This window comes from Pipistrellus kuhlii, unplaced genomic scaffold (genome assembly GCF_014108245.1).
Source record: "Pipistrellus kuhlii isolate mPipKuh1 unplaced genomic scaffold, mPipKuh1.p scaffold_m20_p_15, whole genome shotgun sequence".
NCBI lineage: Eukaryota > Metazoa > Chordata > Mammalia > Chiroptera > Vespertilionidae > Pipistrellus > Pipistrellus kuhlii.
In genome coordinates this window covers 28,158,750-28,183,219 of record NW_023425460.1, presented here as the reverse complement: position 1 = coordinate 28,183,219, position 24,470 = coordinate 28,158,750, and the positions used below count along the sequence as shown (strand labels likewise).

General features: G+C 52.7%; 1 protein-coding gene across 1 annotated transcript in view; it reads left to right on the top strand.

The window, feature by feature from the left end:
* PDLIM1 (PDZ and LIM domain 1) overlaps positions 1 to 23,286 on the top strand; it is a 37,180-nt gene extending 13,894 nt beyond the window's left edge. The window contains exons 3-8 of the mRNA XM_045581917.1: positions 2,368 to 2,452; positions 7,568 to 7,767; positions 16,836 to 16,975; positions 21,921 to 22,038; positions 22,680 to 22,902; positions 23,024 to 23,286. Of these exons, the coding sequence (XP_045437873.1) occupies positions 2,368 to 2,452; positions 7,568 to 7,767; positions 16,836 to 16,975; positions 21,921 to 22,038; positions 22,680 to 22,869 (733 nt within the window). The 3' untranslated portion in view covers positions 22,870 to 22,902; positions 23,024 to 23,286. The remainder of the gene's footprint in view (positions 1 to 2,367; positions 2,453 to 7,567; positions 7,768 to 16,835; positions 16,976 to 21,920; positions 22,039 to 22,679; positions 22,903 to 23,023) is intronic.
* Positions 23,287 to 24,470: the final 1,184 nt, after the last annotated feature.

Here is a 24,470-nt window from a genome sequence, read left to right as displayed (position 1 = left end):
CACGCAGCCATGGTATGTGCCCTCGACTGGAATCAAAGCTGGGACCCTTTGGTCTGCAGGCTGACGCTCTATCCACTGAGCCACACCAGCTATGGCTCTGCATTTCCACCTGATCCAGTACCACTTTGAGGAAGTGAGATCGTTAACGACTGCCAAGTATAACGCAACGAAAACTTCCTGGAAGCCACTGAGAATCTGCTCAGGAGGCGGCCCCTGCCACCCTGCGCCAGCAGTGGGTGCTGCGCCAGGAGGTTACGTGACAGACGGGGAGAGAGCAGCCCGCCGGGCGCAGCGCTGAGGGTGCCACCGCTCAGGGACGCGGCGGGAAGGAGAGCTGACCGCGCTCAGAGGCTGGCGTGTGGGGAGCGTGCCCCGGAGTGGTGACGGGGGTAGAATTCCCGTTCTTTTGTTGAGTCTTGGAAGGAAAGAGCGTGATTTCAGAAGCGATTTGATTCAACCTCGATGGCTCCTTCTTTCCTGTCGGATCAAGTTCCCGTTCTTCATTCTGATCTGCTATGGCTGCTGCTCTTTAAGGACTCATTAACAACTTAGCTCTTCCTCACCAACCCTTGGCTCAGGCGCTCATCTGTGGATAGGTTCTTGGCTTTCTCCTGCCTGCACCACGAGACTGGTGGGAGGACCAAGTGCGGGGCAGGATAGCGAATATTATGTACACATCATGGGAGGTACACATTTTATGACTGCCCCCCTCTAAAGCTCATTTACCCCCTCGTTCCCTTTTCTGTTTCCACCTCAGTCCAGATCTCCTCCTTCAAGCCTTAGTTTGACAGTCACTCGTGTATTTATTAACGAGGGGCCCAGGGCACGAATTTGTGCACCTTGAAAGGAACTGTGGGCTGTGAGGCTGTGGTGGGCATAGGGCAGGTCTCCGCCCATTCTCCGTGCCCCCGCCTGGCCCATTCCTGCCGCTGCCACTCCTATGCGCTGACGGTGCCAGCCTCGCTTGCAACCCCTGGTGGCGCAGAGCAATTGGGGCCGGTGCCAGCAGCGGGTGTAAGTGAACGGGGCTGGCACTGTCACTGGGTGAGAACAGTGGCTGCTTTCCCTATTGCCCCTCAGGAGCAGGGGAGGTGGAGAAGCCCCTCAGGGCCGGCAGCTGCTGCTTGCACCTGCTGACGGCACCGAGTGATGGGGACAGCGCTGGGCTCTGGCAGCAGGTGTGAGCAGCTGGTGGGACCTTGGTGCATGCAGTAGCAAAGAATTTTCAGTAACCACCAGACACACTTGTCCCGATGACAGTGACTGGTGCCCCGCCTTGGTCTGGTGCCCCTGCTCACCTGCTCCACCATTCCACCACGGCCGATGCCCGCCATGTTCTGCACTCTGTCACCTGCTGCCAATGCCCACCATGTTCCTTGTGTGCCCCCTGGCAGTCAGCACATGTCATAGCGACCGGTTGTTCGGTAGTTCTGCCGTTCAGTCTATTGATATTTGCATATTAGGGTTTTATAGAGAGAGATAGTTTCATTGATTTTTGACCCAATTACCAACACATTGAAATAGATTTTACTTTTGTGCTTGAGTAAAATCTTTGTACTGTGCTATGCACTCTGACAGTACAAAGGTAAATAAAATATTCTCTCCCCATAAGAGAGAAAAAACCTACACTAATGAAAACTGAGACCAGGCTGAGATTGCAGTTGGTCCAGAGAAACCCTTTGCAGAATCTATAAAGGAGGCATCACTTTTATTTGGTCCAGACAAGCTTCAGGAATAAGTTGGCTATCGGGTTGGATCAAGAACACTGGGTCATGCCGAAACCTGTTTGGCTCAATGGATAGAGCGTTGGCCTGCAGACTGAAGGGTCCCGGGTTCGATTCCAGCCAAAGGCATGTACCTTGGTTGCGGGCACATCCCCAGTAGGGGGTGTTGTGCAGGAGGCAGCTGATGGATGTTTCTCTTGCATTGATGTTTTTAACTATCTCTCTCTCTTCCTCTCTGTAAAAAATCAATAAAATAGTACTTATTTTTAAAAAGGACAGAGAAATGAGATGCTTGTTCTGTTCTGAGCAGAGGTGGGCAGCAGGAGGCATGCTCAGGAGCAGGGAGGCCGCCCATGTGGCTGAGGGACCGCGAGACAGAGTGCGGTGAGGGAGGTCGAGGCTCACGGAGTCCCAGCAGCTGGAAAGCCCCTCGGGGCTGAGCCTGGGCCGCTATCAGACAAGACGTCATCGGACACGGTGCTTTGGAAAGATCACCCTGGTGGCGAAGTGGAAGGAAGGCGGGTGGCAGGGTGCTGGTTCAGAGCCTGGGCGTCAGGCCGGAGGGGGCATCTTCCCAGTCTGCTTTTGGTGGGCGTTACTGATGTAGCACGCACGAAAGAGCAGCTTTGTCCCTCTCTTGCAGGTCTGAGCATAAAGTCTGGTCTCCTCTCGTGACAGAGGAAGGGAAGCGTCACCCGTACAAGATGAACTTGGCCTCTGAGCCGCAAGTAAGTACTTGTCCGCGCCTGCCGCTCCTCGCAGGGCCCGGCAGGACGACGCCCGTGTTTTCCTGCCTCGGAGGCCGGTGATCGGACGCTGGGAGAGCCCGCCGCTGTCCGTGCCGGTGCTGGCTCCGGTTCAGGCCTTCCCGTAAGGGAACTGCCGGAGGAAAGGGCTGGGAAGCCCCAAGGCTGTGACACCGGCCCGGGCTGGGAGCTGGGGGCTGGAAGGCCTTACGGGAAGCGGGGGGAAGCCTTCCTGTGCAGGATGGGGTGGGGGGCCACGGAAAAGCCAGGAGCTGACTCAACTCGTTACGGGCGTCAGAGACAAATGAGTTATGCCGAGAGGGAAGGGCGGTTGAGTCTCGCTGGAGGAGCTGAGGGGAAGATTATGAGTGAGCTTTGCTTCTCTCCTGGTTTCCCACTGCCTGGCTTCCGTGATCCTGAGCGTGCAGGCCTCTCTCTCTGTTACAGTGAGACTTCTAAAGAGAGCTTACCATTATGAAAGTGAAGTAGTCCTTCACAATGGAGTCAGTGCAGTGTGAATTTCCTGGGAAAGCAGACTGTCCCACCCGGCCGGCGTGGCCCAGTGGTTGAGCGTCGACCTAGGAACCAGGAGGTCACGGTTGGATTCCCGGTCAGGGCACATGCCTGGGTTGCAGGCTCAATTCCCAGTATGAGGCATGCAGGAAGCAGCCAATCAGTGATTCTCTTTCATCATTGATATTCTTCTCTTTCCCTCTGCCTTCCCCTCTCTCTCTAAAGAAAAAAAAAAAAAAATTAATAAAAACATATTATAAAAAAAAAAAAAAGTAGACTGTCCTAGGATTCCGTATTTATAAATCTCAGTATTTAGAGTATAGGTGATTTATTACTTTCTTCCTTAATTACATCTTCTGAATAAGCTACAGTGAATGGGCATTCTTTTTTTAAATAAGGGAGGAAAAATTAAAGAAGAAAGTTTAGGCCATAGGTTTGGCTTAGTGGATAGAGCGTCAGTCTACGGACTGAAGGGTCCTGGGTTCGATTCTGGTCAAGGACATATACCTTGGTTGCGGCACATCCTCAGTAGGGGGTTTGCAAGAGGCAGCTGATGGATATTTCTCTCTAATCGATGTTTCTAACTCTCTATCCCTCTCTCTTCCTCTCTGGAAAAAATAAGATGCATTTAAAAAAAAAAAGAAGGAAGTTTAGGACAGTGCAAAATTCCGTACACTGGACATACTATTTTTCACAAAGTATGTGTCTGTTGGATAAATAATGAATTATTAGTAAGTTCATAAGTAAATTGACAACAGTTTTTAAAAACTTCTTTTAGAATAGTTTGTGATTGTTATCAATTTAATCCCACTTGAAAACTTGAATTTTAATTTTCCCCCCCTCTAAATTTGGGAAGCTAATGTTTATGGTGAATTGAGATATAATCAAAAGAGATAACGTAGCTAGCTAGCTTTCGTACATAAAACAGGAACTTGTATGAAACTGAACTCCTGGGTGCGCTCACGTGGGTGAATGGAGGGGTTGCATGCAAGCGATATTTTCTCAAACGGCTTCCATTTAAAATGTCAGAAATCTAATCACAAAATTTCCCACATTGATTTAATAAAAATCACACTTAAGCGTCCTAAGAGTCACATTAAGGATCATTTTGCAGCTGAGATTTCAAGACAGACATGAACTGGCTGCTCCGGGCAGCTCCTGGGAGGGCAGCTCGTCACGTGGGCTCCGTCTGTGAGCTGGCAGTTGTGCAAACTAATTGAACACACGCCACAGTTAATGCCAACCTCCCCGGGCGTTCCAGCCGCTTCCTTAAACTCACTGTAAACGCTGTGCCTTCAGTGTTAAACCCCATCCCTTTCATAATACAGAAGGAATGATTCTGTTTTAATTTGGTCTGCCTAAAATCCTAGTTTTCACTTAAAGTAATACTTAAATTTCAGTTATATTTTGGCATGTATTGTACTTGAATTTTCATTTTACACCTAGAATCTCGTTACCTGTATTCATTTTTAAAATATTTATATATTTATTTGAGAGAGAGAGAGATCAGTTTGGTTTTTAAAAAAATATATATTTTATTGATTTTTTTACAGAGAGGAAGGGAAAGGGATAGAGAGTTAGAAACATCGATGAGAGAGAAACATTAATCAGCTGCCTCCTGTACACCCCCTGTTGGGGATGTGCCTGCAACCAAGGTACATGCCCTTGACCAGAATCGAACCTGGGACTCTTCAGTCTGCAGGCCGATGCTCTATCCACTGAGCCAAACTAGTTAGGGCGAGCCATTAGTTTGTTGTCCCACCTATCCAAGCATTCATTGGTTGCCTCTTGTATGTGCCCTGACCGGGGATCGATCCTGCAGCCTTGGAGTATTGGGACGACACTCTAACGACCTGAGCCACCCAGTCAGGGCTGTGTTAAATACTCTGAAGGGAGTTCTCATCAGATTAAAAAAAAAAAAAAAATTCAAATACTTTAACTTCTAACCGGAGTACATTTTTCTTTTTGTTCGTATGAAAGTTTGCCACTTTCCATTTTTTTCATTCTCTACTTCCATTCGTTCTAAAATAGAGGCGTGGGTAGGAGCAGAGTTCACCTGCAGTTAAAAGATCTGTTAGTTCATATGAAGCCAGCCAACACCCCAGCTTATCTGAGGTCAGCGCACTCACACACCTACTTTATATTTCCTCATTATTGAGTTTCCTAGGCGACTGATAAATAACGGAGCCCAAACAATGACCTCATCCCTTCCAAAAGGCAGGCCCTGAATTAACCGCCTGACTTCTGGAGAGACCAGTGTTCACATGGGGTCACGGATACTCCTTTTATGTACAAAACAGACACATTCTGGGAAGGCTCTCTATGAAGGGAAAAGCAGGGTTTCCAACCTGCGTTTTCTGCCGACTTCCATTCGAACGGAAGACGTGTGTCTGTGGAGGGGGACGCTGGTGGCGTGTCTCTGTGTGACGGGCACCATGCTTGGCACCCCAATATCTCACAGCCAGCCCTCGTGAAAGAGGCTCCATGACTTCGTTTTAGAGATGAGAAGTGGGCTGAGAAAGAGGAATAACGTGCCCAGCGCTGAACAGGAAGCAGCTGAGCCGGCACAGAACGAGAAGGCTCTTCCCTGGTGCTCCGCACCCTGGGCTGCTCCCCGGAGCTGCTGGGGAGAAGCGGAGAGGAGGGAGGAGCTGCCCCCCTGGCCTCCGCCCTGCTCTCCCCGCAGCGCTGGAGCGCAGCCCCTACGGACGGACGGACGGACGTGGGCCCAGGGCCCGGGCCTCCCGCCTGCTCGGCTGCTGCCCGTAATGACTGCATAGTATTTCTTGGATGAGTGGTGCCGTGCAATTTACTCAGCCATTCTTTGATCAGAGCTAACGTTATTTCTTTAGCTAATTATACATGCTTCCCCTTTCGTGAGCCCTCTGAGCTTCGGTCCAAGGTAGACAAAGCGAACTCGGCGCCATTCGTAAGGTTAAAACCTTGCTGATTCCGACCTGCCGGACAGGGTTGTCTTCTGTTTTAAATCAGCGCTACTTTTTGTCATAATGTTTTCTAAGAAAGCGTGAAAAACTTAAAGGTTTAGCATAAAAAAAGAAGAGAGAAAAAAAGAGGAGGAGCAAAAAGGACAGAAACTCTTTGGGGGGAGGGGACGCACTGCTGTAGGCCTGGGTGTTCAGAAAGAGGCCAGGGTTCAGGAAGATTCCTGGAGACCCAGGAAATAGGGCGCAGCCGGCCTGAGTAGGTTGCACAGCCCGTACTGTTGCCGGGGAGGCAGGGAGACCCAGACCCGGGTAGAAAGCACCTTGCTCACGGAGTCATCAGAAAAGCCGGGATTTTTTTTTTTTTTTTTTTTTTTAAGATATGTTAGTTTTTTTCTTTTCTTTCTTTCTTATTTCTTTCTTTTTTTTTTTTTTAATATATTTTATTGGTTTTTCACAGAAAGGAAGGGAGAGAGATAGAGAGTAAGAAACATCAATCAGCTGCCTCTTGCACACCCCTACTGGGAATGTGCCATAACCGAGGTACATGCCCTTGACTGGAATCGAACCTGGGACCCTTCAGTCTGCAGGCCGAAGCTCTATCCACTGAGCCAAACCGGTTATGGCTAGACATGTTAGTTTTTAAACGTTAGGCTGTTTGTACAGAAGTGCTGAGGTGTTGCAGCTGTAGCAATTACCCATAACTCCTGGCAATTACCCATAAATCCTGGCAAACCAGCGTCGGGGTGGAGGGCAGGAGGAGGGGAACAGGCCCAGGAGGAACCAAAGTCTGTTCCTGCCGCTCCCCTGGGCTCCACCCCACGACAGGCAGCCCCTCGCCTTCATCTCAGCGGCCCTGTCCTTCCCCCACGAGAAACCACACATTCTGGGCTTGCCCCAGCCCCCTTCTGCGGGAGTGCCCAGCCCATCGCTGCCCCGGGTCTCCTCAGCCCTCTGATCTTGCTCGTGGAACCCTCTCTGTCCTGGGAACTTTGTCTCCACCTGCTATCACCTCTTGCTTTGAGCTGGCCCAGAAGTGACAGCCTGTTCTTGTCCTCCGGGGACCTTGGTCCCTCCGGAATGTATTGTTTCAGCTCCAGGGACCCGGGTGTCCTGCCCCGGGCTCCCCAGCAGGGGGTGGGCTTCACCGGCCTCAGGAGAGAACCAGGCAACGGGGCAGGGCTGGTGTGTGAACCTGTCCGCGTGCCCAGCTTGTGAGAATCCTGATCGTTGCCCTTTTTTTTCTTTTTTCTTTTTTTAAAAATATTTTATTGATTTTTCACAGAGAGGAAGAGAGAGGGATAGAGAGTTAGAAACATTGATGAGAGAGAATCATCCATTAGCTGCCTCCTGCACACCCCCCGACTGGGGATGTGCCTGCAACCAAGGTACATGCCCTTGACCGGAATCGAACCCGGAATCTTCCAGTCCGCAGGCTGATGCTCTCTCCACAGAGCCAAACCGGTTTTGGCTGATGGTTGCCCATTTCTAGCAGGTACGTTGGAGCTAAAGTTTGGCGTTGAGCCAGGGCCTTTGGAGGGCATTGAGAGCCCTGTCTCCCTTCGCCCGGCCTGCACTGTCCATGGAGGAGGGGGAGTAGGATGCCCCTCGCCTTGACTTCTCCTCTGACCTCTGCCGGCAGGAGGTCCTGCACATAGGAAGCGCCCACAACCGGAGCGCCATGCCCTTCACCGCCTCGCCCGCCTCCGGCTCCGCCCCCCGGGTCATCACCAACCAGTACAACAACCCCTCCGGCCTCTACTCCTCCGAGAACATCTCCAGCTTCAACAGCGCCTTGGAGGCCAAGACGGCGGCCAGCGGGCCGGAGACGAACGGCAGAGGGTGAGTGGGCGCCCGATTCTCCGCCGGGCGGGGCCCGGGCTGGCAGGCAGGGGGCGGCAGGGGGAGCCGCTGGGGCCAGGAGAAGGAGGTCTACGTCAGGATGGCTCTTCCTGCCTCCACTCTCCTCCTCTCTGTAAAGGAGGAGATGCCACCTGCCTCGTAGGGTTGTTACAAAATGCCCGGTATTGTGTCTGGTTCGGAGGAATCAACTGCTCGCTGAGGTCTACGTTGTGGTCTTGATATCTCTGGCCACGCTTCCCCCCTGGCAACGCCGCTGCTTCCTGAGAAATCGTTCAGATTTACCGTAGATCCCAGATCTGCCGTGTTCACCGTCCAGTCCGAGCAAAGGAAAAGGGCCCGTGTTGGTTTGCCTTTTCCCTGAACAGCCAGTCGACACGATAGAAAGGAGAGAAGTCTGTGAGGATGTAAACGTGTGAGGACACAAAGATTTGCCTGGGGCAGGGGTGGGCGGCAGGGGTGCAGCCTGGGGCGGTCATAGGAAGCGTCTTGCTCAGGCCTGGGGAGGCGTGTCTCCTCCTGTCACTGACCATTGGGCCACAGCTGCCTCTCTGTTCAGCAGAGCGGGCCCAGGGTCTGCTCCATCCCAGTCTCTGAGGATGAATCCAAACACTGGGGACACCACAGATGGTGGCAAAGAGCTGGGTTTGAGGATGGAGAGTGAGAGATGGGACCGGTTTGCTGGGGGTGAGAGGGCGGTGGGCCACGTCGCCAGTTGCCATATCAAATGCCCAAAGGTGGCAGAGGCGGTGCGGGCACGAGGGCAGAGCTGTGGTGCCCACGGGAGCAGAGCGCCCGAGGCAGCTGGCCCGGGCACGCCCCATCCTGAGGGGAACTGCTCCTCGGCTCCAGCCAGTGCCCCACATGCTGGCCTCGGAGCCTCACTTTTGCTGATGAATCGCATTGAAACCCAAGTCTGAATGCCTCTTTTTTATCTGAAACTTCCTGACCGTTAATATTGGTGCCAGTCACATTTGTTGGGAAATGTGTGTGGCCCAAACTTGTCTGATCTCTGACGATTGAGCGGAATCAGCATTCTGTGTTAGCTCTGAACCCATTTTGTTGTTCAGTATCTCCCCATTTCACTTTTTTGAAAAACATATGTATATATTTTATTGATTTTTTTTACAGACAGGAAGGAAGAGGGATACAGAGTTAGAAACATCAATGAGAGAGAAACATCGATCAGCTGCCTCCTGCACGTCCCTTACTGGGGATGTGCCCGCAACCAAGGTACATGCCCTTGACCGGAATCGAACTTGGGACCTTTCAATCCGCAGGCCGACGCTCTATCCACTGAGCCAAACTAATCAGGGCCCCATTTCATCTTTAATAAGAATCTTCCCAGCTCTGAGGGTGATTAAATTGCCAGTCCAGCCAAGACCGGTTTGGCCCAGTGGATAGAGCGTCGGTCTGCGGTCTCAAAGGTCCCAGGTTCGATTCCGGTCAAGGGCTTGTACCTTGGTTGCGGGCACATCCCCGGTAGGGGTTGTGCAGGAGGCAGCTGGTCAATGTTTCTCTCCCATCGATGTTTCTAGCTCTCTATCCCTCTCCCTTCCTCTCTGTAAAAATCAATAAGATATATTTTTTTAAAAATTGCCAGTCCAGTGCCTCAGATGTCGGGGAGGAGAGGTTAAGGCACAAGAGGTTCCAAGTGACTTCAGTGTTTGGAGAGGGCTGTTGTGGGGCCTCTGAGGACTCCATGGCCGGGTCGTCCGCATGGTCCCCCTTCTCGGAAGAAGACCCAGATGCTGTTGGGCAGCCACTGAGTGAGGTGGCCCCGGCCCGGCCCCGGGAGGCACTGCCATTTCCTTCCCGGTGTCTCAGCGTCCAGCAGGGGGACTTGGCTGGGTGACGGTGGCGTTACAAGCTGCCCCTGCAGTCATTGCAGCAGCCAAGGCAGAATGGCCACTGATGCGTCTTCCCCGGGTTCTGATTCCTGCCGTGCCTGCTGGCTTGAGATGATGATGTCCTTCGGGGTGGCTGGGGGAGCTTTGGGGGTGATGGAGAGCATGCTGGGCCGCCCCGGCTTGCCACTCGCGCACTCTGAAGGCGGCTTTCTCTCCGGCAGCGCGGGGGGAGCGGAGTGGTGGGAACTCCCTGGCCGCGGTGCCTGTGCTTGGCGGCCTCGGTGCTGGGGGAGGCTGAGAACGTGACCTTCTGTCACTGTCCCCGCGTGGAATGTTCCCTGCTCCGGAGTCCGTAACCCAGGAAATGACACATCCTCATTGAAAAAGAGCTGCTGTGCACGGGGAGGACTATGTGCCCGGAGGTGTTTTTAGTGCAGCTCCGGCCGTTATTCCTTCGTTAATGTCTTCTTTCCCCCCCCCCCCCCCCATGCTCCCCGCCGGCTCCCTCCCTCCCTCCATCTGAAACAATTATGTCTGAGACTGTCTGGACACTGTGCAAGCCTTTCCCCCAGCCCCCGTCCCCCCGTCCCCCCGTCCCCCTGCCCCGGGTCCAAGGCTTGCTGGCTGCCGTGGCCTCGGAGTCTTCATCCAAAGTCTCCTTTCAGATTTCCTCAGCAGAGGGCCAGGTCTGCTCCATCCCGGGCTCTGAGGATGAATCCAGGAGCCCACGGCCAGAAAGCACCGGACAGGCTGATGCCAGAGCCGCCCCTGTGGGCCCCCAGCAAAGGAAGGCGCCCCTCGCTTTCTCCCTCGGAGGAGCCCCCTCTCCCCCCTTTAGTCTGTGTAGTCTGTGAAATCCCGAGGCTCCAGAATTGCTCGCTTCATACTTGGCCTCTGAGGTCATCCCTGACCCCTTGGGGCTGACTCGGCGTGTCTTTGTCCAGCGCCCTTCAGAGGGGCCTGGTGTGTGTGTGTGTGTGGGGGGGGGGCGGGGGGGCTGTCTTGTAGGACTTCCCAGGGCCACGTCCCCGTCAGACAAGAACACAGACGGCGCTGTCATTTCCCAGTTTATTAACTGGGAAGGTGGGCGTGGGGCAGGGGGGCCGTCGGTCCTCCCAGCTCACAGGTAGCTGTGTGGGCGGGCCGCTGGAGCCGTGCAGTTGAACAGTCACGTAGTCGAACAGCCTCCTGTGTACCTGCGGGCGCAGGACATACTGCTCTGTGCAGCGCTCAGCTCTCACCTGCCGTCTGGCCTCCAGGCACTGAGTTTAGGGGCTGTACGGTCACTTTTTGATGATTCGGGGGCTAGATTTCATTATCTATAATATGTGTGTCCTGGGAACGTCCGTCCCGAGAAGTCATTTGGTCTGGCCCTGCCAAGGCATGAGGGGTGAGCATAGTCAATGTTTGACCAAATATAAAAGGCGCCAGGACCAGTTTGGCTCAGTGGATGGAGCATCTGCCTGCGGACTGAAAGGTCCCGGGTTCGATTCCGGACAAGGGCATGTACCTTGGTTGCGGGCACATCCCCAATAGGGGGTGTGCAAGAGGCAGCTGACCGATGATTCTCTCTCATCGATGTTTCTAACTCTATCCCTCTCTCTTCCTCTCTGAAAAATTAATAAAATCTATTAAAATATATATATATATATGTGTGTGTGTGTGTGTGTGTGTGTGTGTGTGTATATATATATATATATATATAAAACGCTAGTTTTTTTAAGTCGGTAATTTTGTATGGCTTGAGAATTACGTTATAAATACTCAAGTGGCTTCTGGCAGAAAAAAGGTTCCCCACCCCCAATCTGTGAGACGGTGCTCGATACTCTCCTGAAGGTACAGGCTGTGTAGATAGCGGGGCCTGGGCTCCGGTTCCAGCTCTGCCTCTGACTAGCGGGGAGACCGCGGGCAAACCAGAAAGCCTTCCGGAAACTTGGTCCTCTCCCCGCGAAGTGCGGGTAACACGCACTGCCCCCCAGCTGCTGAGAGAACAAAATGAGATGCGTGAAGGCGCTCCCGTTGGAGCCTGGCCCCTGGCGGGTGCTCGGTGACTACTGATCTCAGTGCCGGTGAGGAGCCCACGCCCTTCCTCAGAGCACAGGGCTTCCCCAGAGGAGCAGACGCTTGTCGACGGGCGTCACCGACAAGTCCCCTTCTGCTGTGGCTTCCGAGAAGCTTCTTTCTTTCTTTTTTTCTGTCTGTCTGTCTTTCTGTCTTTCTTTCTGTCTTTTTTTTTTTAAATATTTTTTATTGATTTTTTACAGAGAGGAAGGGAGAGGGATAGAGAGCTAGAAACATCAATGAGAGAGAATCATCGATCAGCTGCCTCTTGCACACCCCCTACTAGGGATGTGCTTGCAACCAAGGTACATGCCCTTGACCGGAATCGAACCTGGGACCTTTCCGTCCGCAGACCGTCACCCTATCCACTGAGCCAAACCGGTTTCGGCACGAGAAGCTTCTTTCTTTCCCAGCATCGCAGCTTACGTTCAGCTAACCCCTGCGGCCGGTCACCGTCCTGTGACCGTCCTGTGTACCGGTGGCCCCTTCGTGAAGTCATCGGTTGGGTTCCCATCACCAACACGACGGTCTCAAGATACTAGTTTCAAATTGTTTTCAGGCAGCCCTGCCAGGTACTCACCGGGCGGGTTTCTGAGCAGGTGCAGGGGAATTATGAGATGCGTTGTTCTGTCCAGAGGATGGGAGGGGTTACGTGAGGCCTGACTCACTGGGAGCCGGACCAGGAGGGAGCTCCGTCGGGAGATGGCTGGTGGCCCCTCCAGCTACACTGCCCGCAGCCACGGAGACTGGCCGAGTCTGGGTGCTCCTCCCCCTTCTCCCGGCCCGTAATTACTCCTCTGGTTTCTGATTACAGGCCCAGCATCCAGGCCTTTGAAGACTAAAACGGAGGGAGCATTCTGGCCAGGCTCCCCTCCTATACATGAATTGCGTTTTTTGTGATCATTGGGTACCAGGGCGTCTCCGACGTGAGGATTTATCCGCATCAGTGTACCTTCTTGACCCGAACCTGCATGGAAACAGGCTCTAAACCTTCCAGTGAGCACTCTGGGGGGCAGTTAGTATCATCTGCACATCGTTTGGGGAAAGGATTCTTAAAATGAGTTAGACTTTTTATTTTGACGTAATTCACTTGGCAGTTACAGGAGATAACAGCGAGGACCCCTGTCCCTTTACCCAGTTCCCCTCCATGGCAACGTCTTGAAAACCAGAGCACAACAAAACTACACTGCAGACATGAATGTGGTCAAGACAGAACATGCCCATCCTCCGGCTGCTCTTCACAGCCACACCTACTTCCCTCCTATCCCTGCACCCTCCCTACCTCACCCCACCACTCATCTGCTCTCCATTTGTCCTTTTGTTAGCTCAAGAGTGTTATACTGATGGAATCCTGTAGTTTGTAACTTTCAGGGGTTGGCTTTTTTTTTTAAATTATTATTATTACTCGGCATGATTCATTGGAGGTTTATTTCATTTCTTGAGATTAAAAAAAATTAAATATATACATATATATATATATATATATATATATTATTGATTTTAGAGAGAAAGGGAAAGGGAGAGAGAGAGATACATACATCAGTGATGAGAGAGAATCACTGATTGGCTGCCTCCTGTACACCCCCTGATGGAGCCCAGCACCCCCCCAGGCATGCGCCCTGGACTGGAATCGAATCCGGGACCCCTCAGTCCGCAGGCCGATGCTTTATCCACTAGGCCAAATCAGCTAGGGCTCTTGAGATTTTTGACATGTATCATTAGTTCTTTTTTTTTTTTTTTTTTTTCTGTTCTAAGAACTTATCTTTTTTTATTGTTTAGTTTAAAACACATAGTGTAACATATATCATCTAAACCATTTAAAAAACATGTTTTTATTGGAGAGAGGGGGAAGGAAGAGGGAGGTCAACGTTGATCAGCTGCCTCCTGCATGCCCCCTGGAGGGGATTGAGCCTGAAACCACAGGCACATGCCCTGACCGGGAATTGAACTCTGGACCTCTTTCCTGGTTCATGGGTCAGTGCTCAACCACTGAGCAACACCGGCTGGGCAGGGTGGACATTTTATTGGGCGTTTTAATAACAGTAACTCTCCCTTCCCATGAACCTGGACGCCTTTCCACTGACTTGCGTCTCTGCAGTGCCGATCCAGCTCCCAGAGGCAGGCTGTTCTCTGTCCTCCCTGACACTCCGACCTTCCCCCCAGCTGCTCCTGTGGCTGGAGCAGGCCCGTGTGTGTCACGTAAGGCTGTAGCTGAGGCCTCTGGAATCTTCCTCTGGGAGCCAGCTCAAGGGAGTTTCCTCTTACATCCTCAATACCTCTGGCATCCTCAAACGCCTGGCTGTGCCCGCCACCCACAGGCCGGGCGTGGCCTGTCCGTGAGGCCGCTGGGGAGACAGGCCCCATGGTCAGAGCCCGAAAGAGGAGGAGAAAATACCAAACGTGTAGGTAACGAAATGCACCAAACATGACTCGGCACCACATGTGACTCGGGAAGAAACGAGGGCGAGGAAACACTGCCGTAATGTGCAGTTACTCCGAAGTTTGTTAAACTCTTGTGTGTGGCTCCTACGATTGGGAAGATGGGGTTTAGAAGTGGTGACTCTTGGCATCTCGCCCTTACAAGTTTTCTTTCCTCCTGGTGACTCGGCCATGCATATGATATTTTTTGAAACCTTATCACTATAGAATTCTTTCCTTCAATGCTGTTACTATATATAAAAGTGACTGAGCCTTTTTTTCTTCTTCTTCTTCTGCATTTCTAATGTGTATTTTTGTCCTAGAATTATTTTTTTAAGAAATGTGGAGTCATTTATGAATATCTCCCAGTCTGATGTATGTCTAAGAGTTAGGCTTTGTGTCTCAGGATGCTCTTTCTGAACTAGCTGTATATCCGCGCTTCCGATAAGGCAGTATATATTGGAAGTGCTTTATAAACTGTCAAGCGGTAGAAAGATACTACCGTTATTTGAGAAAAGCTGTACATTGTTTTCCCCATTTTTAATCCTGGGAATGCTTTGCAGGGCTGTTTGCTGGGAGAACATGCGATGACCTTGTGGTTTGGGTTCTGTCGTTTTTAGCGTTCCCTCGGCGGCTTCTGGAATATCCCAGACATAACAACATACACCCAAGGAGGGAGAAAATTCCCCCTAAGCACATTCCATGGCCTGATCTGGATTTTAAAATAGTTCCAAGTGTAAGAGGAAAAAAGATTCACCAGCAATAATAGAATGCATTTATTGTAGGGCAAGCTCAGCCCTCGGGACCCAGAGAAAGAGTGAGGCCTAGGACGGGGCCCTCGGCGCTGAGGAGGTGGGCCGGAGGAAATGTGGCTCCTGGTTAATTAACACTCATTCCTCAGGGGGCCCTTGGCCAGCCCGGAGGCTCCCACAGCTCCCTGCGGGTGGGAGGGACAGACAAAGGCGGGGACCATGGCAGCCAGCAGGAGGGACCCTCTGAGGAGTCTTTCTTGAATTTTGACCTGGCCTGGCATCAGCAAAGCACATGTCATTGCTTGAGGGTTTCGTCCTCTATCGTGAGAGCCTGACTGTAGCCAAAGTGGAAACCGGGGGTTGCATTGGTGCAAGTGACGCTGCTTCATGACGCTGCTTCCAGCCGGACAGGAGCTTAGCCGGTGCCCCAGGAGGCGCACGGATGAGGGAGGGAGGGGGTAGAAGGGGAGGTCACCTGGGGCGAATGGCCCAGGAAACACACACCTCTGTTTCCTTTTTATTTTATTTTTAAAATATATTTTATTGACTTTCTACAGAGAGGAAGAGAGAGGGATAGACAGCCAGAAACATCGCTGAGAGAGAAACATTGACCAGCTGCCTCCTGCACACCCTCTACCGGGGATGTGCCCGCAACCAAGGTACATGTCCTTGACCGGAATCGAACCCGGGACCTTTCACTCCGCAGGCTGATGCTCTGTCCACTGAGCCAAACCAGTTTTGGCTCCATTTCCTTTTTAAAATGGGATGTGAACTAACTGCTCCATGGGTAGGAAGTGAGTGATAGAACATCATCACGGTAATTCATTTGCACGCATAACCGTGGCCTCAGCCCTCAGGATGAGGTGGTTAGATTCGCGGAGGAACTGCTGGAGCCGCTGCTGCGCCCGCCGCCTCCTTACCCGGAGGCAGCCTGCGGGCCGGGTGGCATCGTGGTGTGGTCGTTACTCACACACGGCACCTGCGCGCACCCTTGGCGCGCGGGGAGATCGCACCACCTGCTGGTGTCTGCTCTTGGTGCTCCGGGCACACTGTCCCTCTCCCCTAGGCGTGGGCAGCTTCTGAGAAAGCATCTGAGAAAGCATCTGAGAAAGCTTCAGAGGCAGGAGGTGATCTGGACCGGGAGGCTGGGCTGCCCCTTCCCCCGACCCCGCCCCGGGAGCCGTGGTGGTCGGCAAACTGTGGCTCTTTGGCCCCCTGAGTGTGGCTCTTCCACAAAATACCGCGGCCTGGGCGAGTCTGTTGTGGAGAAGTGGCGTTGGGAGAAGTTTAAGTTGAAAACATTTGGCTCTCCAAGGAAAGTGCCTCCCCGGAAAACGGGCCCCGCCTGTCTCATCCCGTCTGGAAGCCTCGGCCCCTCCGTGCAGCAGGACAGAACTTGGCAGTTGACAAAGCACTTGGGTTTTTCATCCTCGGGGCCAGCCCTGTGGGCGGGGCGGGCAGATGCTGTCCTCCTGGGCGGTGGGCGAGGAGACGGACGAGGGTTCGGAGAGGCAGCGAGCCGGCTGCTGTCCTCAGGAGCCCGGGCGCTGCGATCCCGTGTGAGGGGGCACGTGGCCTGGGCTCGGGGGACCCCGCTGGGGTTTCGTGGTCAGGTCGTGGCTGACATTTCCCCGTTTCTAAATTTTCTTTTGGCATAATGCTGTTTATGTAATTTAGAGAGAAGCAAAACATTCCCATTCCATGGGATTAGGCCAACCTGTAATTGAGCGGCTAAAACTCTTTTGAAAAATAGCTGCTGGCGGCATTGCAGCAGCAGCCAGCTCTGGCTCCGGGCCCCTCGCAGTGTGGGCAGGAGGCCGCCTTCCGCAGGATGGGGTGCCCCCACCCTTTGGTTTGGGGGTGTCCTCCCTTGGAAGGGGGTGCCTGGTGAGTTGTTGTGTGTGTGTGTGTGTGTGTGTGTTTTTTAACTTCTGACATGTCTTAATGAATTTCCAAACATTCCTTGCAGCTCAGAGCATTCTCCGTCTCCAAGCGGACTCGTCATCGACAAGGAATCCGAAGTTTACAAGATGCTTCAGGAGAAGCAGGAGTTAAACGAGCCCCCGAAGCAGTCCACGTCCTTCCTGGTGCTGCAGGAGATCCTGGAAGGTAAGCGGCTCGCTCTGCGGGCGGCCGGAGGCTCCTGCTCGAGGCCGGGCTGAGGGCCGGTCACCCAGGCGCTGTGCACTCAGAGGGGACTGCAGGGTCCCCCGCCCCACTGTGGAAAGAGCACAGTGTGCTTTGCAAAGCGTGACTTTTAAGATCCTAGAAGCTGGGAGAGGGGAAAGAGGGAGAGAGAGAAAGAGTGAATGAATATGAAGGAGCTCCCGCCACACCTGGCCCAGCTGTGTCCTGCCACAGGAGCGTAAGGAGTCAGCGTTAGGGGTCTGTGTGCTGCATCGGGAACCCCTGATGAGGGCTACCGTCATTCAAGAGGCTCCGGTTGGCAGAGCAGCACCTCACGGTAGACAAAACTTGCCCCCTGGACCCGCTGATAGACCTCCGAGCCCCCGTTTCCGCCTGGCGGGAACAGCACGTGGTCAGGTGCAGGTCACTGAGGTCCCCCCGGGCTGCAGCAGGATTCGTGATCACTCCAAAGGCTTGAAACGGGGTGTCTCTTTGTGAAGTGTACGGTTCAGAGGCATTCGGTACATTCACACCGTGCTGCAGGCACCCCCAGGCATCCCAGAACGCGTCATCCTGCAGAGCTGAAACTCTGTGCCCACATAACACTCACTCCCCGGTGCCTGGCAGCCACCATTGTGCCGTCTGGTTCCGTGGCTGTCTCGGGTGTTTCACATGAATGGAGTCAGACCACACTGGTCGTTCCGTGACTGGCTTATTTCACTCAGCACAGTGGTTCTCAACCTTCCTAACACCGCGACCCTTTCATACAGTTCCTCATGTTGTGGTGACCCCCAACCGTAAAATCATTTCCGTTGCTACTTCATATCTGTAATTTTGCTACTGTTAATGAATCATAATGTACATATCTGTGTTTTCCGATGGTCTTAGGCCAGTGGTCAACAAACTCATTAGTCAACAGAGCCGCAAACTGCGGCTTGCGAGCTGCATGTGGCTCTGGAGCCACTGTTTGCCGATTACTATTTTAGGTGACCCTGCTAGGTAACCTGTCACAACCCACAGGTTGAGAACCGCTGCTGTAGAGCCTAAGACCATAGGAAAGCACAAATATTTACATTACGATTCATAACAGTAGCAAAATTACAGTTATGAAGTAGCAACGAAAATATTTTTTTTTTGGTTGGGGGTCACCACAACATGAGGAACTGTATTAAAGGGTTGCGGCATTAGGAAGGTTGAGGACCACTTACTTAGCATAATGTCCTTAAGGTTCACTCATGTTGTAGCTTGCGTTAGAAGGACCTTTTCTCTTTCTTATTATTATTCTTTTTAAAAAGTATATTTTTAGCCAAAACCGGTTTGGCTCAGTGGATAGAGCGTCGGCCTGCGGACTCAAGGGTCCCGGGTTCAATTCTGGTCAAGGGCATGTACCTTGGTTTTGGACACATCCCCGGTGGGGGGTGTGCAGGAGGTGGCTGGTTGATATTTCTCTCTCATCGACGTTTCTAGCTCTCTATCACTCTCCCTTCCTCTCTGTAAAAAATCAATAAAATAAATATATATATATATATTTTTTTAAAGTATATTTTTATTGATTTCAGAGAGGGAAGGAGAGGGAGAAAGAGATAGAAACAGCATGCCCCTTACTGGGGATGGAGCCCACACCCAGGCCGGTGCCCTGACTGGGAATGGACCTCCTGAGTCATAGGTTGATGCTCAACCTCTGAGCTAAGCTGGCTGGGCCAGAAGGTCCTTTCATTTTAAGGCTGAACAGTATGATATGTGCATACCCCCTCTTGTTTGTCCACTTACTGGTCTGTTAAAGGAGGTTTTTAACGAGAGAGAATTTGTAAGGAGACGCCATGGGTTGAGACAACACAGCGAAATCACAGAGGTTCTGAGATGGGAAACCTGGACCTGCTCATTAAGTATCGAGGCTCATCATGGCAGATGCCCGGGGTCCCAGGAGAACCGAGTCAGATCGTGGAGATCGCCAGGTGCCATGTTAGGGGCCAGGAATTGGACTCTATCAGACCCCAGGGAGCCACAGTCAGCAGTGAGATGGATAAAAAAGGAAGCTGGGCGTTATTCAACTCATTTTCGTTTGTTTCTTCAGAAAGCTTTGAAAGTCAAGGCTCCCTGAAAGAATGAAGTTTTGGGAATGTTGGTAGTTGCCCAGAGTGCTAAGGGAGCTGGTATTTAAAAATATATATATATATTTTTAAGAGAGGAAGAGGGAGAGATAGAGAGCCAGAAACACCGATGAGAATCATCAATCAGCTGCCTCATGCACACCCCCCACCGGGGATGTGCCCGCAACCAGTGCACACGCCCCTGACCAGAATTGAACCTGGGACCCTCCAGTCCGCAGGCCGATGCTCTATCCAATGAGCCAAGCTAGTTTCAGTGTGAGCTGGTATTTTTACTGTAAGTCCTTTCAGAGGGGAGTACAATGAACTTGAGTCTGCAGAGTTGGCTGAATAAAAGAGAGATTAAAACTCGCATCAGCAGGTGGCGCTGCAGAGCTGAACAGGCTGCAGCTGGGATGGATTTATCCAACTGCCCTGGCAGGTGCCCAAAGTTGAATGTACTTCTTACTGCCCAAAGGCGTGTGGATTCCCCGCCTAGTAGGAGGCTCTGGTGCTCCCGCTTCCTTCTCTCCTCTAGCTTCTTGAGTTAAAGCATGTTGGACTGAGGTAGAGACCATCATGCATTTGTCACGACATCTCACCTTTCATTCCTAGGTACTTACTGAGCCTCTGTTATTTGCTAAGCCTCATGCTAGGCTCCGTGGGATATTGAAAAATACATAAAACCCGCCAAAACCGGTTTGGCTCAGCGGTAGAGCGTCGATCTGCGGACTGAAAGGTCCCAGGTTCGATTCCGGTCAAGGGCATGTACATTGGTTGCGGGCACGATGTTTCTCTCTCATCGACATTTCTAGCTCTCTAGCTCTCTCTCTTTCTCTCTGTAAAAAATCAATAAAATATATATTTAAAAAAAAAGAAAAAGAAAAATACATAAAACCCGGTCCTAGTGACCTATTAATTTGCAAACTGGACAGAGACATGTTGATAGCCAGTGAGCATAACCATACAACTAGGCCAGCCGAAACCTGTTTGGCTCAGTGGAGAGAGCACCGGCCTGCGGACTGAAGGGTCTCAGGTTCAATTCCGGTCAAGGGCATGTACTTGGTTGTGGGCGCATCCCCAGTGGGGGGTGTGCAGGAGGCAGCTGATGAGTGTTTCTCTCTCATCGATGTTTCTAACTATTCCTCTCCCTTCCTCTCTGTAAAAAAAAATCAATAAAATATATTAAAAACAAGCAAACAAACAAAACAAACAAAAAAAAAAACAATACAACTAGGCCACAGCAGAGTAGAAAATAGGTGATGTGGAAACATAGCCGGCCAAATATGTGGCAGTGACAGTAAAATTGGGAGCGTGCCGTTAACAGCTGCCGTGACATGGAGCTCTGAAGACGCGGTGAACGGGGCGGTGGTGGTGCCTGCACGAAGCTGAGCTCAGGAAGCTGCTTGCTGTGCTCGGGAGCAGGCGCTTTTCCTCCGGCTGCTTGTGTCGAGCGCGGCTGGAGTGTTCGTTGTGGCGAACTGGATTTTTTCACCCTTTATTTTATTTTATTTATTTATTTTTAATATATTTTATTGATTTTTTACAGAGAGGAAGAGAGAGAGCTAGAAACGTCGATGAGAGAGAATCATCGACCAGCTGCCTCTTGCACACCCCCTACCGGAACCAACGTACATGCCCCTGACCGGAATCGAACTTGAGACCTTTCAGTCCACAGACCTACGCTCTACCACTGAGCCAAACCGGTTTCAGCTTTTTCACCTTTTAAATACAGTTTTTGGATGATCAGATAACGTGTTTTGTTGTAGGTTTGGTTTTTTTTTTTTTAATTCTTTCTAAGGCATTTTATTTTTTTAAGTTGTTTTTTTATTTTATTGATTTTTTTACAGAGAGGAACAGAGAGTTAGAAACATCAATGAGAGAGAAACACCCATCAGCTGCCTCCTGCACGCCCCCCACTGGGGATGTGCCCGCAACCAAGGTACATGCCCTTGACTGGAATTGATCCCGGGACCCTTCAGTCCACAGGCTGACGCTCTATCCCACATGTGTCAAACACAAGGCCCGCGGGCCAAATCCGTCCCGCCAGGCCTTGCAATGTGGCCCGCACCGCACTGTCATCACTGCACTCTGCTGCATTTCCATCACAATGACAGTTTATGACTGTTCAGTAAACCATTCGGCCCGCGATTTAGGCTGGATTTTAGATTTTGGCCCCTTCTCTGATTGAGTTCGACACCCCTACAGTCTATCCTCTGAGCCAAACTGGTTTTATTTATTTATTTATTTTTATTTTTAAAATATATTTTATTGATTTTGTACAGATAGGAAGGGAGAGAGAGAGAGAGTTAGAAACATCGATGAGAGAAAGTCATCGATTAGCTGCCTCTTGCACACCCCCTACTGGGGATATGCCCGCAACCAAGATACATGCCCTTGACCGGAATCAAACCTGGGACCCTTCAGTCCCCAAGCCGACGCTCTATCCATTGAACCAAACCGGTTTTGGCCCAAACTGGTTTTAGCTTTCTAAGACATTTTAAAGTACCCCTATCACTGTTTGCATGTATTTAATCAGAATGGAACGTGTGTGGTGAGGGCTGACCCCATGACAGGTACGGTGGGAGGGCTTTCTGTGCATGGTAAAGCCTTTCTGTGACCCTGTGAAAGAAAACAACAGCAAAAGGAATCTGTTTAATAAAAGGAAACTGGGAAGCTGAGAAATAAGTGCCCGCCCCACCCAGGATGGCAGTCCGGTCTGCTTGTCTCCATTGCCCGTGACCGTGCTGGGACACGTGGATACATGGCTCTGAGAGAACCGAGGGGTGCTTATGCGATCCTGCCCTTCCCAGCCAACCCACCTGTGTTCCTCCTTGTAGGGGACCCCAACAAGCCCTCGGGATTCAGAAGCGTGAAAGCGCCGGTCACCAAAGTGGCTGCCTCGATCGGAAACGCCCAGAAGTTGCCCATGTGTGACAAGTGCGGCACCGGCATCGTGTGAGTATCTGCCCTCCCCGGGAGGGCACGGGGGCCCCGCACGTTGATGAGCCGGGACAGCGTGGGCAGTGCTGACGTTGCACGTGCTGGGTGTGGTGGGAAGAAGAGAGACGCTCCCTGGATGCCGAGCGGAGGGGCAGGGAGGTTCTGTGCCCCGGGGCCAGGCGCCCACGGTCTTCCTGGGCCAGAGACCCCTGAGGGTGTGAACCGATAAAACCAGGAGAAGCCCTCGCTGGTGTGGCTCCGTGGATCGCACGTCGGCCTGTGGACTGAAGGGTCCCGGGTTCGATTCCCGCCAAGGGCACATGTCCGAGTTGCAGGCTTGATTTCCCAGGAAGGGGCGTGCAGGAGGCAGCAGCTGATCCATGATCCTCCCTCGTCATTGATGTTTCTATCTCCCTCTCCCTTTCTCTCTAAAAATCAATAAAAAAAAATATGTTTAAAAGCAAAACAAAACCGAAAAACAGAACTGGTGCCATGCTGTTGACATGGGAGAGACTTCTGGAAGGTGTTAGGAGTAACGTGTCTGGGCCCCGGGAATGGGGAGGCCTGACGGGCCTTTTGGGGGCGCCCCCGGCCCCGGGGCCGCCTCTCCGTGCCCGTCACTCACGGGGCCGCTTCCTCCCCGCCCCCTCCCGCAGCGGCGTGTTCGTGAAGCTGCGGGACCGCCACCGCCACCCCGAGTGCTACGTCTGCACCGACTGCGGCACGAACCTGAAGCAGAAGGGCCACTTCTTCGTGGAGGACCAGATCTACTGTGAAAAGCACGCCCGGGAGCGGGTCACCCCCCCGGAGGGCTACGACGTGGTCACCGTGTTCCCCGCCAAGTGAGCGGGCAGACGCGCCCGAACGCGGCCGGCCCGCCCGCCCGCCCTCCCTCTCTCCCTCCCTCCCTCCCTCCCTCGCTCCCTCCCTCGCTCCCTCGCTCCCTCGCTCCCACGGCCCCTCCGCGCCCCGCCCGCCCGCCCGCCCTCCCTCGCTCCCACGGCCCCTCCGCGCCCCGCCCCGCACCCGCCCTTCCTCCCTGTCCCCGCGCGCGCTGCGCGTCCCTGCCCGTACCCACGGGCTCCCCCGCCTCGGACGCTGCCTTTCTGTAGGGGAAGAGCCTTTGGTGCAGGGCCCCCTGCCAGCATCCTCTCTTCACCTCCGTCCGTCTCCGCGGCACACGGACGGCGGCCCGATCGGAAGCAAGCCGGACTGACTGTGTCTGCCCCTGGCTTTGTTTTTACTCAATAAACGTATGGACTCGAAGGCCGCAGGGTGTTCTTTATCGCGTGATCAGGCCGTGACGGGGAGCACGCTTCCTCCGTTTCTCGGTTTCGTTGACATCGGTAGTCTTTGAAGGTTAAGCCCCAGCCTCCCTCCTGTAGACGGGCTCCTCCGATGCCCACCAGGCCCAGGATGCCGCTCTGCGGTGCCCCGTAGCCGGGGCGCGCCTCCCTGGCACTAACCACTCGTCTCCTGAAAGGCGTGACGCCCCCACAGAGCTGACCCCCGGTCTCTCGCAGCTTTGGTATTCAGCGCTGAGCAGGGGGAGAGTCCTCACACGTTTGGTGAATTGCCCACGAAGGAATGCTCCATCGCTGTTCAGTAGAAATGGGATGCAAGCCACGGACGTAATTTAAAACTTTCTAGTAGTCACATTGTGGGGAAAAGCAGGTAAATTCATTTTGGTAATATGGTTTTTAGTGCTGTGTGTCCAAAGTATTACCGTTTCAGCATGTGCCCCTCACTGCTGTCCTGGACAACATCGCCTTAACCTCAAGCAAAGACTCCTTGGATTTCTGCTCCCGCTCCAGGTACCGCGTCCTCCTTCCTTGTTCCCAGGCGTCCACCACGCCTCTCCCAGCTGCCTCGCCCTCCGGCCTCCTCCGCGAGGGCTGCGGTTTGGAAGGCTCCTGCTGACTCCTGCTGATTTCTCCGGCCAAACCCAAGGAGCTCCTCTCGGTCCCTCTGCATCGCACACACTCAGAGGCATTTCCGTGGCTGCCCACCCAGGGCCCTGCTTTGCCTGGTGCTGAACTTCCTCGGGGACTTTCTGCTTCTCCTGGCTGCTGGGTCTCTAGCTGTCTCCCTGCCGAAGCCAGGGACGCCTCTCCCCAGGTGACGCCTTCCTCTGACCTCGGGTAAAGCAGCGTGACCGAAGTTTCAGGAGATCAAAGCAACGGGCCTTTTAAAGGATCTTCTCCACTTTTATTCTCTGTTGCCCCTGAGGCTGAGCATTATTTAAGTTTGAGCTGCACGATGCTGCTCTTCGCTGCTGGGCTTTTCCCCAGACGTCTGAGCTGTGCTGAGTTCCCCCACGGTGATGGGGCTCAGGAGCGTGGGAACAGTGGGGTGATGGTCTAAAGGGGGACAGGAAAGTATTGGGGAGGGGGGGGCATCCGGTCACTGCTTTCCAATCTCACTGGAAGTGTTTAGGACTGGCTTTC